The following is a 24,143-nucleotide window of genomic DNA, read 5'->3' on the forward strand; positions in this document are numbered from 1 at the left end:
CTCCGTTGCGTTCGCCGCTGTTCCGTTTCTCATTCGGTTCCGCTCCGCTCTGTTCTGTTCTGTTCTGTTCGTAGTCACCAAAACGTACACGCGTGCACACGTATACAGAGTGTTTCCTCAGCAATTTCAATGTTAGATTCTAACGATACAAATTTTAAGAAATTGTCTGTCGTACATTTAAATATCTTTTATGTTAAAAGCGTATTTTGAAAATTGAATTGAAGAAGAATCAGTTTCTGAAATTAAATCGGATTAAATGGAAATCAAAACTTGCATATATTTGTTTCGCGGTCTACCGAAAATCTCTTAATCTTGGATACCAATATAAATTTCTGATTATTCGATTAAATTATTATTATTTACCTCTCTCTCTCTCTTTTTCGTTATTTATTTGATTTTCGATGTATCCTTAAATCCGTACTATAATTCGAAAGAAGTGGTCCTACGGATAACGAGACGCGAATACACCTGCCAGGCTGCTGGTTCGACTTTTGTACACGGCGGAAATAAAAGCTTTCAATGCGAAAGGACGGTCGTATACCGCGAAAGTAGTAGATCGGGACGTTGGTCGAGCGAAGCGACAAGGGACTTGAGAGCTGGGACCCACTGCCGATGCTGCCGAGTCTCTTCTCTTTCTCTCTCCTTCTCACTCTTTTTTCACTCTACGCGCTCGCCTTCTCCCGACTTATTTATTCCTTTCTCCGTCGCTGGCTCCCTTTCTTCCTCGACTTCTTCTTTATTTCTGTCCTTTTGTCCGTTTTCTGCTTCCGCAAACGACAGCCGCTTATTTATACCCCGTCTTTGCATCGCGCCGGACTCGAGCGAGGGTGCTTTTGCGTTTACTCGGCTACTGCCGAGTTGTCGTTGTGTGTTGTCGTTGCTGTTACCGTCCATTCTCTCGTTCGATCCGCTTCTCTCATTCGATTTCCTTCCTCTCAATGCCTTTTTAAAATGCGCACGTAACTTGGATTATGTCACACACATCGTCTCATTAATCATATCCTATACTGACGTCTTAATATAGCTTTATTAATTATTAGTTATTTATTTTTTACGCTGTAAAACATTACAGTTATTTTCGATACTCAACTTTACAAGCCTTTGACAGTATGTTGTAACAATTTATATTTTTTACTTTTGTGGTCTCAGTTGTTTCATTTATTTATTGTTTTTTTTTTTTTTTTTTCAATGGTTCATGTAATTATATGTTCCTCGACTGTCTTCGACTTGAAAAAGGATTCTATGCCAGGCAATAAAGGCGATTCCTCCTTTCCTTTTCTCATTCCTCGTTCCCTCTTTATCTGCTCTCTTTGGTCATATCTCTTTCTCATTTTCTTTCAACGATAGCGATGAGGTATATCACTTTGCTCGCGCGACACCGTCGTCATGCGGTCGCGTATTGCAAAGGGCAATTCTACGCGAGACCGCATCACCTGTCAACGTAAAATCGCAGGTCTATATCGTGCGTTACTCGGCCGACTTGTGGGAATTTTGACGCTGATTTGTCGTCCAGGAACAATGAACTCCGGTGACGAGTTGGGCGACTCGTTCAAATTTCCCATTTTAACTTATCGCTTTACGTGTTTGAACGAAAGAAAGAGAGCGAGAGGATACATTTAATAGTCTAAATAAAAAGAAAGAGTCGAGGTAGCCGCTTTCCTGTAATCTCGGTTCGTTTTTGTGAGGCGCGACTATTCTCAGAAGATAAATTTTGCCATTCAACTCAAAATCCTCACTCTTTAAATATCAGAGCGATCTCTTACGAATTAGATCAAGAGACTGATCGAGAGGCAGTGATACCTGGTACAAACATCACGTCGTGTCCACGCTCGCGACAAAAGCGGCCGTGCGAGGGAGAGCCAAACAAATAAATGCTGAAAAGAGGAACAAAACCGACATTATGTAGCATTAACATACAAAGTATGTCAGACCCGCAATCCGTAGGCATAACATAGTATCGCGGCATTCGCATATTCTGCTTCTCGACGCAGCGACTGTGCGCCCGCGCGCGGGTATGTATGTATGTGTGTGTGTGTGTGTGTGAGTGAGAGAGAGAACGAATATATTACGCGCTTGTACGTGCGTATCCGAGAAAGAGAAAGATGGTAGGAAGGAAAAGGAACCGCCGTTGAGTGTGTGCGAAACAGAACGAAGAGGGTGGAATGACAAACGCGATAAAGTGTGCGTGCGTCGACGAAGGGCTCGCGCGACAAGGACGAAAGAGGAAAAGGCAACAAAAAGAAATCTGCACAGTAGCGGGTTTCTAAATAGATATACATTTTAGGTACTCGCATCTAATCACAAAATGTTGCTAATTATCTTACATTAATTATTTACTTTTTATCATAAGACAATGAATACATCTTATTAAATCAAACAATATCTCAATATTGATATTAATCATATGTCAATGTTGTATAAAACGATCTCTTTAAAATTTTGAATGATTTTATTCATCTGTCTTCAGTTTTTCGCGTTCGCAATCTAACATTCACGAAATCCGTCACTGAAAAGAAGAGAGAGAAAGGAGAATGAGGTACAGTGAGTTTATGCTATTTACCAGTCCTCCAAAGATACGGTCCTATCGCTTCGTTGTCGTCGTTCTCGCAGTATATGTGTGTGCCACGCGATGCGGCTTAACGTAAAAGGGCTCTTGGGAGCGGCGGAGGAGAACAGAACGGGCGGGAAAGGAAAAGATCCGAGAAGGCAGCAGCAGCAGCAGCAGCAGCACAAGGCGGTGATGGCAAAGGGAAAAAACGAAGCGCATATATCGAGGCCGGTCTACGACGACGACGAAGACAGGGACACCGGGAACACACACACACACACAAAAGGAAGGACTCTCCTCCGGTGTCACCGCTGTCCACCGGGCTCCCGATCGGCTACCGCTAGCAAGGGCTACGAGCCGCTCGAAGGATGATAAAACTATTATATATACAATCTGCACACAGAATAAGATAAATTAGATGATAAAACGCATATAAAAGCATAACTCGTTAAAAAACATTTCTTTAAAATTGAATATTAATTTTTGGGAAAGATATTTTAAGTATAACTTATGGTGTAAAGGTTTTTCGATAATAATATACTAAATGGTCATTTTTTATAAACGGCTTCTTTAGACGAAATTCAATTTTCTGTTCTATAAAATAAAGTTTTTTATTATAATCGTGTAAATTGCATGGAAAATAACATGTATCGTTTTGCTTGCTTTTGGTTTTTTTAACATTTTTCAATTCTGATGAGATCTTATAATTTATATTCAATACTATCAAACAGTTTCGCACCGCTTTTACAATTATGTTAGTTTGACGGGCTACTAGCGTAAAGTTATATATGTATATGTATATCTATCTGGAATCTATTTCATGACACATTAAAAAAATGTAGTTTTTAACTTTATACAAAACCCAATTTAATCGATTTTTACTCCCGACTGCTGTTAACTGCAGATTGTTCATCTTTCGCATAAAATCGAACAAAGTATTAGTGCGCTTTATATATTATTATTTATTTTTCTCAAATAATTTATTCATTAATTATAAAGAAGCGACACTTGACAACATATTCGCTAAAAAAACAAAAAAAACGCGCAACTTCTCTACATGTCTTTTTTTATAAATATTTATATAAAAATTCATTAGATCTAATTAATAAGAGATGAAAATATAAAATATATATTACAGTGCTCTATCTAAACTATAAAAATTATGTACAAAATATTCAATGCTAAATCACAAAATTTAACAATATTAAGTTTTCCGTATAAAATACTTCATATTGATACAGAATAATATGAAACTATATGTATCACATATTAAGCTGTGTACCGACAAATAGAAATAATCTTTAGCAGTACTACCAACATTAAGATTTAAAGCTTGACTTATTAATATACAATAAGTATCCTTTCGATGATAAAATTCCACGACATTTGAGATGGATTTGATATCTTATCAGCCAGCGCAAGTGAGCAGTACTGCCAAATATACCCTCTAATATCTCTTGAGGAAATATTTCTATAGAGAGGTATAGAGAGATAGATGAAGCGGTTGTTACATTTAATAATCGATAGTTTTAATTGGAAGATACTCACCACTCGAATCACTGTGTGTTAACAACTGGATATCATTTTCCTTAGTGAATTCTTGCAAAGCTGGTGGTACCACGCAACATATGGCTAAATTAATTTGTACAATATTTGGCTTCACCTACAACATAGAAATATTAATTAGAATCTATGTAAAGGTAAAAATTGAATTAAGAAAAAATAAGTAGATATTATTTCATATAGCGAATTATCCTTACATCAGCCCACTGAAACAGTTCGATGAATGTGTTTGTATTAATGTCGCTCAATCCGACACTAGATAATTTATCAACTTTTACATATTCCTCTATCACAGTCCATATTCTTTTCAATGATGACAACAAATTCGGTGGATCTTCATCACTTTGGTAAGCTATCACTAAAGATTCTATGATATTTGTACCTAATGCTTTAAATGCTACAATAAAATATAATATATTAGAAATATATATATATATAAATATATTAGTATAACAACAAACATACCTTGGTCTAATGCTTCCTTCAACAAGTCAACATCGGGTGAAGAGATAAATACTTTTACAGTAATCTTTAAGTCTTTCCTATCGACATCTTGTAAGCTTGTATCCTCTCTTCCATTGATCTACAATTGTAATTAATAAAACTTTTTCAAATGTTCAGACATACCAATATGCATGTACACATTTTCAATTAATAATTACTAGAAATTGCACATATACGTACAACTGTTGTACCATCTCCTTTGTTGTGCTTATCATTTAGGATAATTTTTAATGTCTCACTTAACTGAAATAAATCGATAAGAATATCAATTTTTTCAAAGAAACAATTCCGAAAAATGTTATGTAGAATATAACCTCGACTTCTCAACGATTACAAACCACCGAGATGACAAGAGATATTATTTAATTACACGATGCTAGGGAGAGAGAGAGAGCATATTACGCAATACTTGTCAACTGACCTCGTCCGTGGAATTTTGACTCGCCTTTTGCCTCGCCTCGCTTAGGGATAGTATATTCCCGGTGTTGACGAGTAAATTATGCGAAAGCATATTTAAGGATCGATATGAATTTCTCGCGACAAGTCCGTCTCGTTGACAATTCTACGTATATTTATACACTTGCGGTGAAAAGTGATGTCATCGCGATCATGACTGTTCAATTTATGCTAGAAAATCTGAAACTCTACGAGAGATTACATCGAATTACATCATGTCTCGATTCTTGAGATCTTTAAACAAGTTATAGAACTAATTAAACAGAACAAATTATACACAGTTGTTGAGAGTACACAATTTCCTTCGATTGTGAATGTGAAGGATGGAAGTGAAGTCATACGCGAAAGAGAGAGAGAGAGAGAGAAAACTTTTTTTATGTAAATTTTTTGTTAACGCAAAGAAATAGCTCAACTCTTTCACATTAATGACAACAAGTAACAAGTTTATTATAATGTTAAGTATTAAAATGCTTGATTGATTTTTTTCTAACGAGTTATTAATTACAAATTATAAAGCACATATTCTCCTGTCAGATGCTTAAAATATTTCAAATTTTATATTTGTTTAAATGGCGGCTTAACAATATTTAAATCGGGGTAAACCTTTTTGATTATACATAAGACAGAGTTACTTTTATCTTACAAGTTTTTTTATCACGACGGATCTACATAATTCATTTATATATTTGGGAAAAAAGAATCGACTGATCGGCGAATCTGAAATAAAAGTTAAATTATTCGTCTGGATAGATAATATAATTTTATTCACACATGATCTCTTTATATAAAGATATTTTTTCGATATTATTTATAAAAGCTATCAATATACGAATATCGCTGCAATGATTGGTCGACAGTCGACAAACGATTAGTGATCATAGCAGCACTAAAATTACTGTGAAAAATCATGCGTTATATATGACATACACAATTCATATTCATTAAATATCATAAATTATACCGTACTCATAATATATAGAATATAGATGAATATATGAATTTTTTTGCTTATTACAGAACTATTTATTAAAATAATAGTTTATCAAAAAGCAAAATAAACGAATAGGGAAAAGCTCCTTCTAGGAGTTTGCTACACCGGCGTTAACAGTGATCGGAAGTAAATCTGATATTTTGCTTGTCAGCTTGTCACTCGATAGTGATAGCACACGAGATACAATTGAAGAGATTCGAAGTGTGAATTTTTAGAAATGCCCTTCGATATCCCTGCGTTCGCGTATGCTGCTGCGGTGGCTGGTGGCGGAATATTAGGTTACGTGAAATCAAGTGAGTTATTTATTATAATTCTCTCATCCAAATTCATCATCAGTCATACAAGTCTTTACAGATATATATATTTTGATGTTTAATAGTTTTCTCAGATAAGAATTTCAAAATAATAATATAATTCTAATATTTTTTTTTTTTTTTTTTTTTTCTTAAAGGTTCTATTCCATCATTGGCAGCTGGTCTCCTTTTCGGATCTGTTCTGGGCTACGGGGCTTATCAGACTTCTCAAGATCCAACCAATGTAGCAGTTTTTCTAGGAACTAGTACAGCCCTTGGAGGCTTGATGGGATATCGATTCTACAATAGTGGAAAAATAATGCCAGCTGGAATAATCGCTATTTTAAGGTATTCTAATAGAATTTATATTACGATCTGTGCGTTATTTGTGTAAAAGTGTTAATGTTGGAATAATTTTCAGCGCTGTGATGGTTGTAAGGACAGTTACGAGATATTTCTCACCACCGCTGAAGACTCAGTGAATATTAACTTGAATGTTATATATTGTGCATTTGTTATACTATTCTTTGGTAAAAGGATAAGAATATAATTTGACGGATTTATAAGAATTGATGATATTTAAGCAAATGTAATTATAAATAATATAGTTGAGAATTAATTTCAATAACTTTATGTATATAAGGTTTATAAATTAAGTATTATGAATTTAATATCATTTCTTAAAATTCTATTCTTTTCTTAAAATAAATTTACTTGTTTATTTCAAATTTAATTTAAAGTGTATCTTTTATCTGTTATTTCTAAATTATGTAATTCAATAAAGATACAACTTTTTTAAGAAAACAACCTTTAAAGTTATTCTAAGGAACACAATTCTTTTAAAATTATATATCTAAATCATATAATTCATTGTTGGTAAAGATACAACTTTCTTCAGAGAAAACTAATATATTTATCATCAATGAATAAAGAGTGACATTCTTCTGTAAGCATCTCAAAGAAATTATCTTTTAATCTTTTATATTTAATTTTTTATATCCAACATGAGAAAACCCGTTAGAAATTCAACCGCCAAACTCAAATTTGTATCATGATGCACGAATATCTAGATATTCGATTAAAATATCTGATACGAAAACATAATCGACTTCACGTGATAACGTTACTGTTCCATAGAGATTGCGTTCGAAAATTTACTAGTCAGGTAACAGAGTAATTTTGATCGACCAATCGGAACAAAAATATTTTTGCTCCTTGTGTTCTGATTGGTCAATAAAATATTACTCCATGAAAAGATTTTTCCGAGAGCAAATTTATATCATTCGAGTTCAAGCTTCATATGTCATTGCTGAAAGTGAAATTGCTTTTCTACACGTTTGACGTTGCACGTTTAGTTCATCGTTGAATATGCGTGTATAGACATATATAAGCAATTGCGTAGATTGATAAATTTGATTATAGGGTCGATTAAACGCAAAGAGAGAGGGGGCATTGCCCTGATTAATACGATTTCGCCGGTAATTTCCGGAAGTGCCGCTCCTTTTCGGAACGCATCGTGTATGCGGGTGTCTTACGTGTTGTTACGTGTGTAAATAGATTAAATTATCGTTATTAAATAATTGAATAATACGTATTCCGTTTTTCTCGCATTTCCCACTTTTAGACGTACCCTATATCTAAGGAATCTATGAACTAAGATCTTCGTACCGGTAAGAATACATTTTTTTCTACGGAATATCACTACGTAGAATGTAAATGTAATTTAATTGAACACGTAGAACTCACGTTAATTCCATGCAAGCTTTTACAGTCTCTTTTGCGAAGGTATACATATAATTTCATAATCTTGTAATTTTGAGATTAAGTTTCGCCTTAGAAATATAACTAAATACTTTTTTAAGATGAATGCATTATTTTTTTTATTAATCTTGTGATTTTTTTTTTTTTTTACTTAGATATATTTAGTAATACCTTTGATTAAATGAATTTAATAATGAATTTAATGATTAAATAAATTAATGAAATTGGACGAAAAGGGTGAATACGTTTTCTTTCTTTATTTTAGGAATATGAAATGGCAAGAATCGTAGCGTGTGTCGTATTAGTTTATTTTAGTGCATATTGTAATATATTAAATGCAGATGAGAATCATGACAGCAATGTCAATGCTGAAATACAGAAACCATCTTACAAAAGTCCAGAACCTTCCGGCTTTGCTTACTTAGCGGAGAACTTTGATAGCGAAGAGAGATTTAGAAAATCATGGCTGTTATCGGAAGCGAAGAAGGACGATATCGACGAAGATATTGCCAAATATGATGGTTAATAGAGAATTTTCTTACATTTCATGATTTATTCAATATAGATTTTAATCAGCAAAGAGTATAAAATAAATTTACTTAATATTTTTATTTATTTAACTTTTTGTTATTTGTATTAGGAATTTGGTCCGTTGAAGAACTTAAGAAACACGCAGAGAATGGAGATCTAGGATTAGTGCTTAAGAGCAAAGCTAGACATGCTGCCGTTTCTACTTTATTAACTAAGCCATTTTACTTTGAAGACAAACCCCTAATTGTACAGTATGAAGTTAATTTCCAAGAGGGACAGGAATGTGGTGGCGCCTATCTTAAGTTGCTCACATTAGACGATAAGCATAAAGACTTGAAACAATTCCACGATAAAACACCATATACTATAATGTTCGGTCCTGATAAATGTGGCAACGATCATAAGGTATTGTCTTACAATTTCTTATATATATCATATAGAATATGCATGTATTATGTATAGATCTGTTTTCATAAATATTAACTAAAAGTAATTGAGATTTAACTCTCTTGTTTCTGAATCAGTTTGTGAAAAGAAATGAGGGATAAATATCAGTTAATACCTGAGAGAAAACAAGTCAAATATTTACATGTATCTATCTAAAAATTATATTTATTTTTTATCTCTAGCTTCATTTTATATTTCGACATAAAAATCCATTGAATGGTACAATCACAGAGAAACATTGTAAGAAATCAAAGGATCGACTGGAAGATTATTTCAAAGATAAACAGCCACATCTATATACTTTAAGCATACGGCCTGATAATAGTTATGAGATTAAAGTGGATAATAAAATCTTAAATTCGGGTTCATTATTAGATGATTTTGTGCCTCCTGTGAATCCGCCTTTGGAGATAGAGGACCCTGACGATAAACAGCCCGAGGATTGGGATGATAGAGAAAAGATTCCCGATCCATTGGCGGAGAAACCTGACGATTGGGACGAAGACGCTCCAGCACAAATAGTCGATGAAGAAGATATTATGCCCGAAGGATGGCTCGAGGACGAACCGCCAATGATACCGAATCCGGATTCGATTAAGCCCGATGATTGGGACGTCGAGATGGATGGCGAATGGGAAGCTCCGGAAATATCGAACCCAAAATGCGCGGACGCTCCTGGTTGCGGTCCCTATAAGCAAAGAATGAAGAAAAATCCGCGATATAAAGGAAAATGGCTGGCACCACTTATTAACAACCCTAATTACAAGGGAAAATGGAAGCCTAAACTTATACACAATCCTGAATATTTTAACGATGAACATCCCTTCAAAATGTTACCAATTGTATGTGAATAACAATGTTTTTCAACTGTGTTAATATTATATTAACAATTATGAAATATTTTACTACGTAAAAATATGTTTTATTAGAGTGCTGTTGGTTTTGAGCTGTGGTCAATGTCACCCGATATATATTTTGACAATATAATTATAACAGATAATGAGGAAGTTGCAAAGAAATGGGCAGATGATAGTTTTGAAATTCGACGTGTTAAAATTGCTGAGGAAAGTGTAAGTATATTTTTATCTATAGTTTAGATAACATTTCGCCGTTATAACAATATACAATAGTTTTACAATATAAACGTGCATATTAAAAAAGATATGCAAAAGAAAATATTGTGTAAGTATATAGGATCTTAAGCCATAATTAGCTCATTGAATATAACGTTTAATACATTTGAAGATTGATAAAATTAATTCTACATTAGTATGGGTTGTAACATGCAGGATTCTTTATGGGGTCGAATGATGAAAGCAATGAATTATAAGCCAGGCTGGTGGGCACTGTACTTTTTATATTGTATAATACCAGTTATAGCTTACATCTGGTATCTGTACAAACAAATTCGCGAGGTACAATATTCGCGTGTAAACATTAAAAGTATTTGTTTGATAAAATGTAACATCCTATACACATTAGTTCTGCAATAATGGATATGTTATAAATTGTACATTTGTATATAGCATTTATTTTACATTAGATTTTTTAAAAGTTACATAATCATATAGAAAAAAAAATCAATGAATTATATGTACGTACATATATACACAATCCTCACCTGCCTTGAGTAATAAAGGAATCATGTTATCGTTTAAAGTTTAAAGATTAGCAATAGCTTTGTTAATGCTATGATAGAATTTACATATACTTTCTGCGTATATAATAGGCTTTCATGTGTACATAATGTATAGCATTTTACGATTATCTGATACAGTGGACTATATGGAATCGAATCGCGACATTTACTGCGGATCATCCATGGATATGGGCAGTATATATATTGCTAGCTGCGGTACCTGTAGTATTGATAATATACTTTTGCTGCTATTCAGAGGTACAATATGCTCAATATAAAATAAGCATAATAGCATAAATATTTAGGAATTATAAAGTGAATATTTTTTTGTTGATTGCTTTGTAGATTATATTAAAAATCATTATCATGTAGAGTTATTTACTCATTGTTAATATTATTATATGAATGAGAGAAATATTTTTAAAAGTTATTTAAATGTAATTTAAATGTAATTTATATCGTTTTAAATATATCAGGATAAATCAGATTTCAAGGAAGAAGAAGAAGAAGAAGAAGAAAAAGCACCTTTAGGAATAAGCAATGATATTGCGGAAGATGCAGAAAGTGAAAATCAATCTTTGAATCCTGAACTAGCTGAGCAAAAACCTACTACAGAAGAAACTAAAGATACAGAGAAAGAGACTGGAACAGAGGAAGTAATTGAAAGTGATAAGGTCAGTAATGAAATCTTAAAGTATTCCATAAAAAAAATTGCAATCTTAATTATCATAATTTTAAACTTTTGTAATATACACAACGCATTCCCTTTCTCTTTTTTCATTGTTGTAATCTTTAGCCATGAAAACGTACATAATTATTGCAGGATACATTGCCAATCAGTGGTGAAGGACCACGACGAAGAAAACCAAATAAAGAATAGAAAAAGGAAAAATTATAAAAAGAAATTATTATCGCGTGTGCACGCGATTTTTGCTGATATTTATGTAATACTGTCACATTCCACATCACATTTGCTACTGTGGATAGTAGGTGGTTACCAGTCACTCTAGCAAGTTCAGTCATTGCAATGATGTGATCGATAAGTATTTAATTTCTTGTCTAAGGATATCGACATTTGACTTCATATATATACATAAATATATACATGTGTGTATATATATATATATATATATATATATATATATGTAAAAGTTTTCATTGATATATTTGAACAAATCATTCTCAGATTACCTTTCGTGTAATGAGTGATATATGATGCATATATATCATAAATTTGCAATAGTTCTGTCCCGTTAATCTGGACATTGCCTTAATAATATATTGTATTTATGTATTCTTGCTTATGATCATGAAATGTGTTTTAGAACTAAAGATTGAAAACAGATTCATCTTACTCAATTTGTATGTTTAATGTCACAATGGGATAAATTTAATAAAAGATAGGGAAAAAGCTAATGAACCTAAAATGTGAATGTAAGAGATGTTAATTTACATCGTAATGTTAATTTACATATCCTGTAGCGGGATTCAACAGGCAGTAACTTGCTATCGACAGTTTTCGATATCGTTAACTAATGACAATCAATGAGATAAGAACAATTCAGGGGGTTGATTATGTATCTTAACACGATGTAAAAATTACAAAAGTGAGTAAATTCACTAGAGTATCTACGATTTCATTTGTCAAAATCTAGTAAATCTGTTCACTTTTGTAATTTTCACTTTGTTTCAAGGATACACAGTCAATTCCCTAGTGAAAAGCGCAACTCTCATAGGTTATCGCTCACTAACGACAACGATAATCGTCGCTAAGACATTAGAGAATCCCGCCACTGATGTCGTAAAATGATTTTTTCATAATTCAATAATTATTGTATCCTTCGATTATTATGGCAGAATCAAATCTAGCTGCGATGCAGACAGATTATCCAATGGAAATTAATTTTTGTTTTTGTAATTTTTAATAACTATATATATACTATTTTTTCTAATATTAAAAAAAAATACGTAACTTGAAAAATGCAATCAATTTATCACTCACTGTACTATAATAGTTGATCGTCAATAATTTGCCGTTATTATTACAATTATTTGGTGTAATATTCACGAACTTTAATGTGTTATCGAATCATTTAAGTTAAGAATAAGTCTGTATGGTATATATTACTCTAATCAGGTACTACGTTGTTTGTATTAATTGACCAAATTGAAGAAAATAAAATTTAAAGAAATAGAAAAGCCATATGAAATTGAAATCATACAATATACTGTTTGATAATATATGCTAGGTTTCTTCATTATTTCGCTTGGGAGACATATACATATAAATATAGATTATATAAGTATATGTCGGCATTAAAAGTTATCAAGTATCAAGTTTATGGACTAGTGGCGGATATTCCAGAACTCTGATAGCATATTTTACACGTAGGTACGGCGCGCTGTGATAGATGTCCGGGTAGTTTCGTGTGTACCGCCATGCATCTTGTGCATAATACATCGCCACAAGACCAACAATGATGCTAAAATAAAATCATCGCAAATACAAAGAACGAAGTTATAAGTTACAGTCCGGGTCAACTTTATCAAATATACCTTTTTGTTGAAGGCATCGAATGTGGTGGAACATCCGCATTCTTCTATATTTCGTGACGATTTCCATTCCAAAGCAACAGTTTTCAATTCATTTTCCAATTGACTCACTTTTAATTTAGCTTTCATCTTTTCATCATGGTTGTCTATTATAGTCTCCGATAGAGTTTCCTTCATAAATTTATTATCAAATTTATGTTTTCCTTTCTTCTGAGAATTATTTGTATTTAAAAATTGTCCCAAAGAATTGACTCGCTGTTGAAGCAAAGTATAAATTAACGAACATTTGACCCATTTTTCTTAAACTACAGTTTAAAGCATTATTTTTATATATGTTCTCTGTTAAAATTGTGATATATACTTTTAGCAGAAGCTTCACATGATCCTCTAATGAGCTTGTATGATCATAGATTGTCAGAAGTAGATCTTCGCATGTTTCTCTAGGATGTATTCCATTCTCAAATCCGAAGTACAAACCTCTCCAAAGACTGAAAAGTAGCTTGAGTTACATTCACACATCATAAGCTAATATATCTAAGTTTCAGTTTTGTACAAGAGTAATTATTTATTACATAATAGATTGAGGTGCCAATTTAGGTTGAAGAACATCAACAGAGTCCTCATTATTATAACGATTGCATCTATAAATTGGATTGATATACTCATTTGTATTATTAGCTAAGTAACCCCACAATGAATACGTTCGCTCGGATAATCTGAAATAATAATTCACAATTTTTATCAAATTTTTTTTTCATTTATATCACACATATATGAAATAATATAGAATATGCAAATGAGAAAGAATACCTTAGCACTTGTCGTTCCTTCTCCGAATTTCCAATGAATGTGCCATATTGACAGCTATGTACATGATCGTGTAATGTTAAAAGAAAATATTCATTGAATTGAAATTTGTATGGATACTGTTGCAACAATTGATACGTCGCATCTATAAACTGCGTAAATATCGGCGCAAGTTCTTTACCGTCGCTGCTAACGTAGCCGCAACGATCGCTAAATTTATGACCAAACGACAGCCAATCCTTTTCTATTAAAGCCTTAAAAAGTGAATTTCTTAAATAAAACCATATTTATATATAAAGAGTAAAATATATAAATTTAAACAGATAATTGAATATATAGAGAAAAAAGATAGAAACTTAAACAATATGTAGAGAAAAAGAGATAGAAACTTGAACAATATATTATTATCTTATGTATTTATTGTATAATAATATTCATTAATATATCTATAATGACTTTAAGAAATAAGTTTTACGTTTACTTACTTGAAAACCTTGGATAGTTCTATAAAATGGATCCAATAATAATGCAGCCAGAGAGCATACTTGCGCAGTGCGATCCCATCCGTCGCTACAATGAACTACTACGCTCACACCGTTCGCAATTGCCCGTGCAATAAACCAAGCGGTTTCCAAGATGGAACGAATATGCTTTAACCAGCCGCTGCTTTCTAGACCGCTTAAAAATGCACTCATGGAGGTTGACCTTTGCACTATTTTTAAATAAAGAGGTTAAATAGAGATTTAATAATAACGTGAAAGTGACTGTAATATTTCTTCAATATAAGTAATTTTCAGGAAAGTTTTATACTTACAATCCAAAAGTTTATTTAAGCTTGTCCTCATCACATGAATGTTTTCTATTCCAAAAAAATGAAACTTGATATTGTCATAGAAATTTTCATTTTCGTATCCTTTCCCTGCAGCTCTATTAGCAAAGGCGTTAATCTAATCCAACAAAAATTATAAATTATGTTTTGACTTTCAAAGATATCTCTTACATTTTCTATGAAAATAATAATCCAAATTATTTCATATATTTGTAATATATTCATTAGAATATTGATTTGATCTAAATAATGATCGAGAATAAGCTTTATGCTTTCCAAAATTTTAGAAAAAATTTTCTATTTTTAATTATAAATAGAAAAAGATAATATAAAATATACAAAAATACAATGTAAGATTTAATATCTCCAATTTTTTACAACAGAAAATTATATTTTAATATAATTGAATACTCACCCGCGGCCTTGTATCCACAACATACATATATCTCGAATTAGGATTTGTACACAATATATTGTACATCATTTGTTCATCTTCGGGACATCTTGCGCTGAATCCCGAGAGTGGTTGACTGCAGCGACAGATGGCAGCCTAAAAAAATATTATTTTATTTGAAATGATTTCATTCTCAAATGCTATATCCAATTTATCTTTTTTTACCTTATTTGAATGTAAATATGTTAAAACTGGTAGTCTTCCTCTGCTTCTAAACTTTGCACTACCCAATAAAATATTGTTAGTACATGTACTAGGAACATATAAGTACCTTGGATAAGTATCGCAAAGCTGAAAGAATTGATACGATTTAACAGTATTGAGAATAGAAAACGCATGTTGAGAATAGAAATAGAGGAAGATATATACCTCATAATTAGTATTTAAATATGAAAGTGACCATTCTTCGTTCGGTACACCCTGCCGTTGAAATTCACTCTGCACATTGAAGAAATTCCATCCTGCATGTTGAGGTAGTGTATCTTCACTCTCTTGATAATTAAAGCAATACAAATCTTCTAAACTAGCTAATATAAAAAAGAAAAGATAAATTATCATACCAATATATGTATATATAACTACTTTTTAGAAAATACATTCTATATTATAGAATAAATAATATAGTTTAATATTAAAATTTAATGTGCTAATTGATGTTAATTAAAAGATTCTTAGAAGATACCAATGAGGAAAACTGAGATATAAACATTTGTTACCTGGGCACGATAATTTTAATAATGTGAGATAAATCTCATGACAATCGCGTTCTTTTGGAATAACAAACGTGATAATGAAGAAATGTTTACACCTAATATATAATGGCGATCCTGTGGTTGTCAATGGCTGTTTCTCTATGTTAGAGATATGTGTATATAACACCTGCAATTATGACATTATGTAAAGAAAACCATTACTTTTGTCATACAAAGCGATCAATAAATATAATTTTTAATGAGCCTGATATAATTTACCCATATTTTTTTTTTGCCACTTCTTTCAACAAAAATGAGATGTGTCACTGTTAAGTAAAGAGTACCGATGGAATGATTATTGCTATATTTGTCCAACATTCTCACATTTTCTACCTGCAAACGTATTGTTTCCTGGAAAACTTATACTATGTATATAAATATAAAAACAAGGAAATTTTTTTAAATCGCTATCACATTTTTGGACAAATTAATTATAATAAGAAATGTTAATAAATATAAAAGTCATATGTATGATCCTAACATTCACCTATCTTTATTAATTAAGCCATTAATTCGTTATTGACATAATTACGCAAAGCATTAAAATGAGTATTATTAACATTAAAATAAGATTATAAATCGAGCTTAATACCTTAGGAATCTTTATCTGCTCCATCTTTGTAGTCTTTGAAAAAAAGTTGTACACGTACGATATTAAATAATTGTATTTTATTTAGGCTGCAACGATTAACATATGCGCGATAAATACATTATTTAATTTCCACAAATGGTTTAAAAAAGTTATTTATTCTAAGTATATATCGCTTGTCAGATAACTAAAACTAATAGGCAAGATTGCTGCTACGCTGCTACTCTCATCACTTTTGTCAAAATGACAGATTGCAATCTAACACTACACGATAACACGATACGAACACGAACTTCTTCTTCTTCTTCTTTGATATGGCTGGGAGACTTTCCGAAAGGAATTGTCTATACACCATTAACTAGGTATAGGTATTAGATAGGTTAATATATGATAAACTAATATAGGTATTGGATAGGATAATATATGATAAACCAATATAGAGGCATTATATAGGATAATGTGTAAAAACCTCTTTTTGAGTCATATGGGAGGATGGGACCCGAACGGAATCGAACCTGGAATCTTTCGATTACCAGCCTGCGACTCTACGCCCGGCGCCACGCATCGACTCCCTACGAACACGAACTGTCAATTGAACCTTGTATATGCATTTATAGAGAGGTTTGAGCTTCTTTTTTTAATTATAAAAAGCTGCAGAAAATAATGTAGAAAGTCAAATGCATCGATATATTATTTTTATAAATTTATCGATCGATGCTGAAAATTATATGGTTGATAAGTCAATAAGTCGATAGATGGCGAATACAATCGATGTGAACTAGAGATATTATAATAAGAGTCGCGAAATAACATCTTGTAACCACTGAACTATATATCATGCTGGAACGCGCACGGCTCTGCTGATTGGCGGCCAGAAATGTGAGACCGCGAGAGTTGTCGCTTCTCAGATCTGTTCTAGTCTATCTAACAACGTTGACCACGTGACCAGATGTACTATCCGTTCTAAAACCATTATCATAGCTTGATGTTTTCAGTCATGGTAGTTCACGGTAAAAAGAGACAGCTCTGAAAAACTGCAGCTATCCTTTAGTGACCGCGGTAGTAGTGGTGGGGGCATAGCCGAGCGCGTTCCAGTATGGTATATAGTTCAGTGAGGAAAAGTGAAGCGGATCTGTTCTCTACTCTGATTGGTTCCGCCATTTATAAATTAAAACTCATATATATATATATATATATATATATATATCTACATACACACATCATACAAATAGCGGACTTCCGCTATTTTCGGAGTATCCGCTTCACTGTCCCTTGATTCTCTGTAATGTGAACCGTCGAAAATATTTCTAGCTAAATGTATTTCCTGTGCACGAAAATTCATTTGTCAAACTTTTATCCAACTCGGATTTATTATAAAATAAAATATATAATGTGATTCAAAAGTGCCTATTATTAAAAAAAAAGAAGAAAAAAACGGATATGGAAAAGGTTAACACAGACGAGTTGATCTCGAAATTAATTTCTGGCACATACGAGGAATTTTCTGACAGTATTGTTGTGTTTCTAAAAATTGTGAGTATATGTGTGATGTGATACATTATTGAGAGAAATAAATATATTTTTCTTATAAATTTATATTGAAAACTTTACATCAATGTGTGATAAAATTTAAACAATTTATATCATAAAATAATCATTCAAAAATTGATTTCCTTTATTTTAATCGTTCTATTCTATGTACTAACATACAAAAAGATATTTTTCATTCTTTTAAAAATAGTATAAACGATAAATTATTCATGTTTTGCAACTTATGTTTTAGTATGATAAGAAGACTAATTTTGAAGAGTTGAATAATAACTGTTTACGAGAGAAGCTATGGAAAAGATTGTTTTATTATTTAACAGATTACACTCATCTAGATCATCATCATCATTACTTAGCTGCTTTGAGAATACTCAGGTAATTTGATTATGTTATACATATACATATATCTCATAGAATAGTGCAAAATATTCATAATAGACCATTACTGAGAAACCACACAGTGACTAATAATTATCATAAAATCTCTTTAAGAAATAATTCATTGATAAATTATATTACAATATAATAATACAATACAATAAATAGATTATAATAATTTATTATTCTGTCATTGAATATTATATATAATTGCAGTGTTATATTCAGACTAATAATTGTTACAATTATTTTTTCTGATTAATTTTATATTTAATATACATAAAGAATTTATATATCTATTATTTCATAGATTTAAGAAATATTAATGTCATACAGAAAGATATATATCTAATTTATTATTAAAAAAAAAATGTTTTAAATTTATAAATGAAGGCAATATTTTTATACACTTGCTATGATTTTTATACATTTTCATGTTTTAGTCGAGATAAAACCAATTTGAATGAATTAATTACCGATGAAGCAATAAAAATTATATTGCAAAATGCAATTTTGACAAAAATATGCGAAGAAGAACAAATCTCATATACAGCTGGTAAAAACGATTAGAAAATAATTTTCTTATATAAAGTAGATAAATAAAAATAATGTATTTTTAGATTAATAATTTAATTTTAAAGATAAGGTATAAATTTTATAGAATAAATTCTATATGTATTCTATATATCTTCTACATTTATCAGTATATGTATTATTATAAATACTTTCAATTGCAGTTACAATAGAATCACTAAAGTTGTTGTGCAACTTGTTATTTAACAGTGTAAAAGTGCAAAAATCTAAAGTATTAATATCTTCTTTGCCTTATCTTATTGATCGAATCAAAAATTATTCAAATAATGTTCCTCACAATGTCAAATTATTTGACATGAGAATAATATTTCTCTTAACTGCATTAAATACATCTACAAGAGAAATAGTAAAAGTTGATTTATGTGGTGATATATGTCTTATTAAAATAATAGAGGAATTTGTAACACAAAATCGTGATAATAGGACAACTGTAATTAAGGTAAAGAGATTTATATATATGTCAGTAACGTTTATACATATTTGTATTTAAAAATGACATTAAATCTTTCTATTATTTTCAGAATGAGGAAATAATGGTAGTTTTTGAAGTTTTGAAGGTTCTATTTAATTTGTACGTACATTCTGATGATAGTGGAGTCGAAGATCAAGAGAAATACAGAAATTTGGTGTTCATTTTGTATAAATTATTAGTTTTTAAATACTCGATACAACAAGATGATCTGGAAAGGTAAAATATATTTGTGATAAATATAATAGTTATCATGTGTATAAGAAAATTTATATCTATTTCGATACATTTTTATTATCCTATTTTAGCAATGTCATCAACTTATTGACTGTAATACCATCTAGCTGCTATACACCAATTGTACAACCTGTTGAGAACGACGATTGCAAAAATGTACATCAAAATATGGATATGAGCGCTATACGCGTTCTACTTAAATTTTTAGATCAAAGATTAGACTGTAAGATAAATTTGATAGAAAATATCTCTCCAGTAATTACCGCATTGATCAGACTTGTCAAGTCGGAAAAGATTATACGTAAATATGTGAGATTACAGGTAAAATTTCATAATCGAATTAGCATTGAGATATAAATGATTTTTATAATAATGAAATTTTCTCTTGAATAACTTGGAAAAAGAATAATAAAAAGAAAAATTTGAGTAAAAAGCTTTTGTTTTTTCAGAAAAGAAAATTACCATCAGAAATAATAAATTTTTCTTAACAATTTTTGATCTCGTATGTTATATACATATAATTAATAATTATAATATAGAATTAATATAAATTTAAAATTACCCCAAATATATTCTAAATATAGTAGAAATAATTTACAAATATAAAATACAAATGTTTCAGATTTTACCTCCATTAAAGGATGTGATGAATCGTCCTGAAGAAGGGACGACATTAAGAGCCAAGTTATGCAAATTACTAACTTCGCCTCTCACGGAATTGCGTGACCTAGTTGCAGAACTTTTATTTATCCTTTGTAAAGAGAATGGTATTTATCTCTGTTGTATTAAAACTTGTTTCACACAACTTTTACAGCACACCTTTCAGAATTAATAGCGCAGTTATTATATAGTAAATATTATCTACAGTTAACCGCATGGTGAAATATACGGGATACGGAAATGCGGCGGGTATGTTCGCCAAGAAAGGACTGTTAGGGCCTAGCCAGGCGGAAACGAATTATTCTTCGGAATCGGAAGATAGCGAAACGGAAGAATATCTAAAGTTTAAAGAGCAGTAAGTATGAGATTTATTTCAGAGATGAAATTCTATTTTGTATATTTTACAAATAAATAATGTTCTTCATGTTAAGAATAAATCCAGTAACCGGATGTTTCGAAAATCCCAAATCAAATCCACTTGAAGGTATGACGGATGCGCAAAAGGAATATGAAGCCTTACAATTAGTAAATCTTGTTGATAAATTAACGAGGTAAGTTGTGGATATTGATTGAGACTTTATTTATTCGTTACAAATTAAAAAGATATGCGCGAAATATACAATCATATCAGTCGTCTAATCCTAAAGCCGTCATTTTTACGCATTTGTAATATTGCTATTTTTCAGTGTATATACGTAAATCTGTAATATATTATCAGTTGTAAACGCTACAATGTGTGGTCATATATCTTTCCATGTATAAAAAAATATTTCGAAACAATGTTGCTTAGGGAGGGAATCGTGCGTCCTTGCCGCATCGGCGACGATGGGAAACCGAAACCCATAGAACACGTTCTCGAATTACAGAGCGAATTACCAAGACAGCAATATGGCAGGAAGGATTCCGATTCTGAATAAATATATTTCCAAAATACAGGATATGATCTGTATGTAGATATATCGATATCCTTTCGAATAAAGATGTCTAAAGTGGATAATTTGTCTCTGTCATACATGTATGTAGGCCTGTACAAAATCGTCACTTTGTTAAATAAATATTACTAACGATTGTCTAAATGATGTAGAATTACGTAAAATATACCCGTAAACATAAAAATACGATGATAAAAATATAGTGTGAAAAAAAACCGAGTTGAAAATTCATAAGTCGTTTCGTATAAATTAAATCGCGTTCCAGGAGATCGCTGTCAATAAAAAGAATTCGGCATTCAGTTGATTACTTTATTGAAAAAGAACAAAGAACAACATTACAAATTAAACAATTGACAGGAAATAAAAAATATATAACAGTTTCTCCAAAATCACATGAAATATTTAAACATTACAATTTTGGTAAAATGTGTTATGTGCTTTGTGAGCATCACAATATATTATTATTGCATTGCAGCCTATGCGCAGACAAGAATGTATATCTCTATACGTTTCAAATAACTGCATATAGTGATATATCATTTGAGAATATCTTAGTATAGGATAGTACATATGAATTGACAGGCAATGGCAAATTGAGTTGATATGATGAAGCAATGTACGATCAACGGAGAGCATTTATCTTTTTTTAAGGCTAAATTCTGTGTCCATCCTATAATAAAATATTTTCAATACAATACATTTGACAAATATATATAAGTAGCAAATGTCCCATATCTTTAATTATGTAATACGGTATGTAGATTAAAATATTTTTTTTCCTTTTTTTTTTGTAAAAGTGTATATAGATGTGTATACGTATAATACCATTAAATTTGAATATATTTTATATAAAAATGAAACTTAAAATTTTGTAGATAGATACAAGATATATAGAAAAAAAGCTCTGATATGCGATAAATAAAAAGAAAGATAAAAGGAGGGAAAAAAAAGAGTCTTAGATCTGTTACAGATATCTCGGGGACTAGCCTTGACAAACTTTGGAAGATTAAAAATTCGTAAACTAAGAGATAGATACATATTGAAATACTTTGAAATTCAAATAGTCCGATAATAGGGGAGGGAGAAAGTGCTTAATACAAAGGCTGAGTAATAGTTTTCGAGGAAACTGATTTGTGTGTACACAGTCGCGCGATCTGGACGTGTATAGCTCTAAATAATACATTACAAGGTGACCATGCTCCTTGGCATCTCATTAGCATATAAAAAATATATCGGTATACACGCTTTCCATATTGCATTACAATTTACCTTTTCTCATCATCAGTTGTACTATTCTTATACAGTTTACATTTTGAAGTAGAAGTGTGATGTCGAAATATTTAAAATCTTTTCCTTTTTCAGAGATATAGTTCGTTTCTTATGCAAAATACCAATGGAGGTTTCAGGAAAACATGGTTTACACAGCGTAATCCATAATCAGTTTTCGCACGCAAGACGGTTCTATTACAGACATAATGCATATAACACAAGTTAAATAATTGAAAAGTTCATTCCGAATACATGTTATTCATGTGTGTTAAATATAAATCCGAGAGAAACTAATACTAAATTAATTTTGCATAGATAAATGTATCGGAGCCAGGCTTAACTTTTGGTAAAGCGATCGTTCTTGATATTACAACAACAGATGCTTATTTTTCGCGCTTATGACAAGTCAATCTGTTGCTAACAAAAAAAGCATTTTACGAAACCGATAATACCAAATACAATAAATAAATGTAATCGCTTTACCGCAAAAAGTTGTTCTTGTTCAGCCTCGCAATTGCTACTTAAAAAGTAAGATGGAAACGTGGGAGAGATCAGGGATATATTCGTGGGTATGCTACTTGAAACGTCGACACCTTTTAGCATACCAAGTTGGAATGCAACTGTATGTAACGCGTGTTTAGTGGTCAATTTGATATGTAAACAAAGTACTTCCAAAAGGAACATGTATTGTAATATTTAAAATAAATATTACACGCGTATGTGTGTCGTGTGTATGTATATACGGGGCAATGGCGAAAGCATTTCTCTTTTACCCTCATTTCTCAGCCTGTTAAGTATTACATTGTGTAAACTAATGCAAATAAATAAAGCTAGTGCTGTTTGAGGAATGAAACCAAGTAACAGTATATACGCCTTTTAACACGCCTTTCGCGTTACTTATCATCTAAAGATAGAATATATTAAATATTTGTACTTTAACTGACTAAGCAAGGATTTAATCTTATAATTTTTGTCTTCTTACTCTAAAAACTTCGATATCCCAACACGACGCGAAAAAAAAAACTCAAAAGAGACGAATAAAATAAACTCATAAGGAATAAAAACAAGTCGTAAGCAATATACATGTTATATAAATACTCTGATTAGTCTGTTTTGGCACTAAAGAATTTAATTTCTCTATCTTATAAAATGTGTGTGAAGGATAAAATGATTGATTTTTGGAATGCAGTTAAATCGTAAAGTTACAATTAACATGAATATTCATTATATCTATATGAACTATAATTGCTCTCTTCTGCTCCTTTCAATGAAGTAGTACGACAATTTAAAATACAATTCGTTGTCATGCCACCTCAAATTGAGTATTTCAAACAAAGAA

At 31.2% G+C, this 24,143-nt stretch overlaps 5 protein-coding genes across 10 annotated transcripts; 3 read left to right on the forward strand and 2 right to left on the reverse strand.

The window, feature by feature from the left end:
- Positions 1 to 2,410: 2,410 nt before the first annotated feature.
- Gclm (Glutamate-cysteine ligase modifier subunit) lies at positions 2,411 to 5,406 on the reverse strand. 2 transcript variants are annotated; one of them, XM_070299148.1, is made up of 6 exons: positions 5,037 to 5,406; positions 4,796 to 4,858; positions 4,577 to 4,694; positions 4,309 to 4,508; positions 4,097 to 4,211; positions 2,411 to 2,941 (listed from the first exon to the last, which is right to left on the reverse strand). In XM_070299148.1, the coding sequence occupies exons 1-6, from the start codon at positions 5,124 to 5,126 to the stop codon at positions 2,889 to 2,891; spliced, it is 639 nt and encodes a 212-aa protein (XP_070155249.1). In that variant the 5' UTR covers positions 5,127 to 5,406; the 3' UTR covers positions 2,411 to 2,888. The 2 variants fall into 2 exon arrangements, with proteins under 2 accessions (XP_070155249.1, XP_070155248.1); XM_070299147.1 differs by lacking the exon at positions 2,411 to 2,941 and adding an exon at positions 2,950 to 4,019.
- Positions 5,407 to 6,109: 703 nt separating this feature from the next.
- Positions 6,110 to 6,980, forward strand: LOC138934965 (transmembrane protein 14C). Its single transcript, XM_070299149.1, has 3 exons — positions 6,110 to 6,355; positions 6,514 to 6,703; positions 6,777 to 6,980. Exons 1-3 carry the CDS (start codon positions 6,280 to 6,282, stop codon positions 6,835 to 6,837), a joined length of 327 nt encoding a protein of 108 aa, XP_070155250.1. The 5' UTR covers positions 6,110 to 6,279; the 3' UTR covers positions 6,838 to 6,980.
- Positions 6,981 to 7,686: 706 nt separating this feature from the next.
- Positions 7,687 to 13,560, forward strand: LOC138934963 (calnexin). 2 transcript variants are annotated; one of them, XM_070299146.1, is made up of 8 exons: positions 7,687 to 8,025; positions 8,382 to 8,637; positions 8,757 to 9,052; positions 9,277 to 9,936; positions 10,024 to 10,164; positions 10,872 to 10,991; positions 11,210 to 11,407; positions 11,557 to 13,449. In XM_070299146.1, the coding sequence occupies exons 2-8, from the start codon at positions 8,391 to 8,393 to the stop codon at positions 11,611 to 11,613; spliced, it is 1,719 nt and encodes a 572-aa protein (XP_070155247.1). In that variant the 5' UTR covers positions 7,687 to 8,025; positions 8,382 to 8,390; the 3' UTR covers positions 11,614 to 13,449. The 2 variants fall into 2 exon arrangements, with proteins under 2 accessions (XP_070155247.1, XP_070155245.1); XM_070299144.1 differs by lacking the exon at positions 7,687 to 8,025 and adding an exon at positions 8,082 to 8,140 and having other exon boundaries at positions 11,557 to 13,560.
- On the reverse strand, positions 12,652 to 17,005 carry Mtmr6 (Myotubularin related protein 6). 2 transcript variants are annotated; one of them, XM_070299143.1, is made up of 13 exons: positions 16,721 to 17,005; positions 16,348 to 16,461; positions 16,093 to 16,255; positions 15,746 to 15,903; positions 15,542 to 15,667; positions 15,338 to 15,472; positions 14,908 to 15,040; positions 14,579 to 14,805; positions 14,097 to 14,347; positions 13,859 to 14,002; positions 13,648 to 13,774; positions 13,290 to 13,541; positions 12,652 to 13,216 (listed from the first exon to the last, which is right to left on the reverse strand). In XM_070299143.1, exons 1-13 carry the CDS (start codon positions 16,742 to 16,744, stop codon positions 13,073 to 13,075), a joined length of 1,998 nt encoding a protein of 665 aa, XP_070155244.1. In that variant the 5' UTR covers positions 16,745 to 17,005; the 3' UTR covers positions 12,652 to 13,072. The 2 variants fall into 2 exon arrangements, with proteins under 2 accessions (XP_070155244.1, XP_070155243.1); XM_070299142.1 differs by having other exon boundaries at positions 16,348 to 16,479.
- Positions 17,006 to 17,963: 958 nt separating this feature from the next.
- Positions 17,964 to 23,644, forward strand: Ric8a (ric8 guanine nucleotide exchange factor A). Of its 3 annotated transcripts, XR_011447220.1 has the most exons (11): positions 17,964 to 18,250; positions 18,501 to 18,640; positions 19,087 to 19,199; positions 19,381 to 19,676; positions 19,759 to 19,925; positions 20,015 to 20,264; positions 20,566 to 20,710; positions 20,811 to 20,958; positions 21,035 to 21,154; positions 21,394 to 21,618; positions 22,898 to 23,644. XR_011447220.1 is itself a non-coding variant. In XM_070299619.1 (10 exons), exons 1-10 carry the CDS (start codon positions 18,158 to 18,160, stop codon positions 21,518 to 21,520), a joined length of 1,599 nt encoding a protein of 532 aa, XP_070155720.1. In that variant the 5' UTR covers positions 17,964 to 18,157; the 3' UTR covers positions 21,521 to 21,779. The 3 variants fall into 3 exon arrangements, 2 of the variants coding, with proteins under 2 accessions (XP_070155720.1, XP_070155721.1); XM_070299619.1 differs by lacking the exon at positions 22,898 to 23,644 and having other exon boundaries at positions 21,394 to 21,779; XM_070299620.1 differs by lacking the exon at positions 22,898 to 23,644 and having other exon boundaries at positions 17,966 to 18,250; positions 19,630 to 19,676; positions 21,394 to 21,777.
- The last annotated feature ends 499 nt before the right edge of the window (positions 23,645 to 24,143 follow it).

This window comes from Polyergus mexicanus, unplaced genomic scaffold (assembly GCF_030449975.1).
Source record: "Polyergus mexicanus isolate NDT 795.1 unplaced genomic scaffold, iyPolMexi1.0 SCAF_7, whole genome shotgun sequence".
Lineage (NCBI taxonomy): Eukaryota > Metazoa > Arthropoda > Insecta > Hymenoptera > Formicidae > Polyergus > Polyergus mexicanus.

Excerpts from the sequence above, each read along its gene's own strand:
- LOC138934965 (XM_070299149.1), top strand. The coding sequence starts at position 6,280 with ATGCCCTTCGATATCCCTGCGTTCGCGTATGCTGCTGCGGTGGCTGGT. Across the intron at positions 6,356-6,513 it reads ATTAGGTTACGTGAAATCAA|GTTCTATTCCATCATTGGCA; the intron begins GTGAGTTATTTA and ends TTTTTCTTAAAG. Across the intron at positions 6,704-6,776 it reads GGAATAATCGCTATTTTAAG|CGCTGTGATGGTTGTAAGGA; the intron begins GTATTCTAATAG and ends AATAATTTTCAG.
- Ric8a (XM_070299619.1), top strand. The coding sequence starts at position 18,158 with ATGGAAAAGGTTAACACAGACGAGTTGATCTCGAAATTAATTTCTGGC. Across the intron at positions 19,677-19,758 it reads ATAGGACAACTGTAATTAAG|AATGAGGAAATAATGGTAGT; the intron begins GTAAAGAGATTT and ends TATTATTTTCAG. Across the intron at positions 19,926-20,014 it reads CAACAAGATGATCTGGAAAG|CAATGTCATCAACTTATTGA; the intron begins GTAAAATATATT and ends ATCCTATTTTAG.
- LOC138934963 (XM_070299144.1), top strand. The coding sequence starts at position 8,111 with ATGCAAGCTTTTACAGTCTCTTTTGCGAAG. Across the intron at positions 10,992-11,209 it reads ACTTTTGCTGCTATTCAGAG|GATAAATCAGATTTCAAGGA; the intron begins GTACAATATGCT and ends TAAATATATCAG. Across the intron at positions 11,408-11,556 it reads AAGTAATTGAAAGTGATAAG|GATACATTGCCAATCAGTGG; the intron begins GTCAGTAATGAA and ends TAATTATTGCAG.
- Gclm (XM_070299147.1), bottom strand. The coding sequence starts at position 5,126 with ATGCTTTCGCATAATTTACTCGTCAACACCGGGAATATACTATCCCTA. Across the intron at positions 4,859-5,036 it reads GTCAAAATTCCACGGACGAG|TTAAGTGAGACATTAAAAAT; the intron begins GTCAGTTGACAA and ends GATTTATTTCAG. Across the intron at positions 4,020-4,096 it reads AACACACAGTGATTCGAGTG|AAATATTTCCTCAAGAGATA; the intron begins GTGAGTATCTTC and ends ACCTCTCTATAG.
- Mtmr6 (XM_070299142.1), bottom strand. The coding sequence starts at position 16,744 with ATGGAGCAGATAAAGATTCCTAAG. Across the intron at positions 15,668-15,745 it reads ATTTAAATACTAATTATGAG|CTTTGCGATACTTATCCAAG; the intron begins GTATATATCTTC and ends CAATTCTTTCAG. Across the intron at positions 14,806-14,907 it reads CTTAAATAAACTTTTGGATT|TGCAAAGGTCAACCTCCATG; the intron begins GTAAGTATAAAA and ends ATTTAAAAATAG.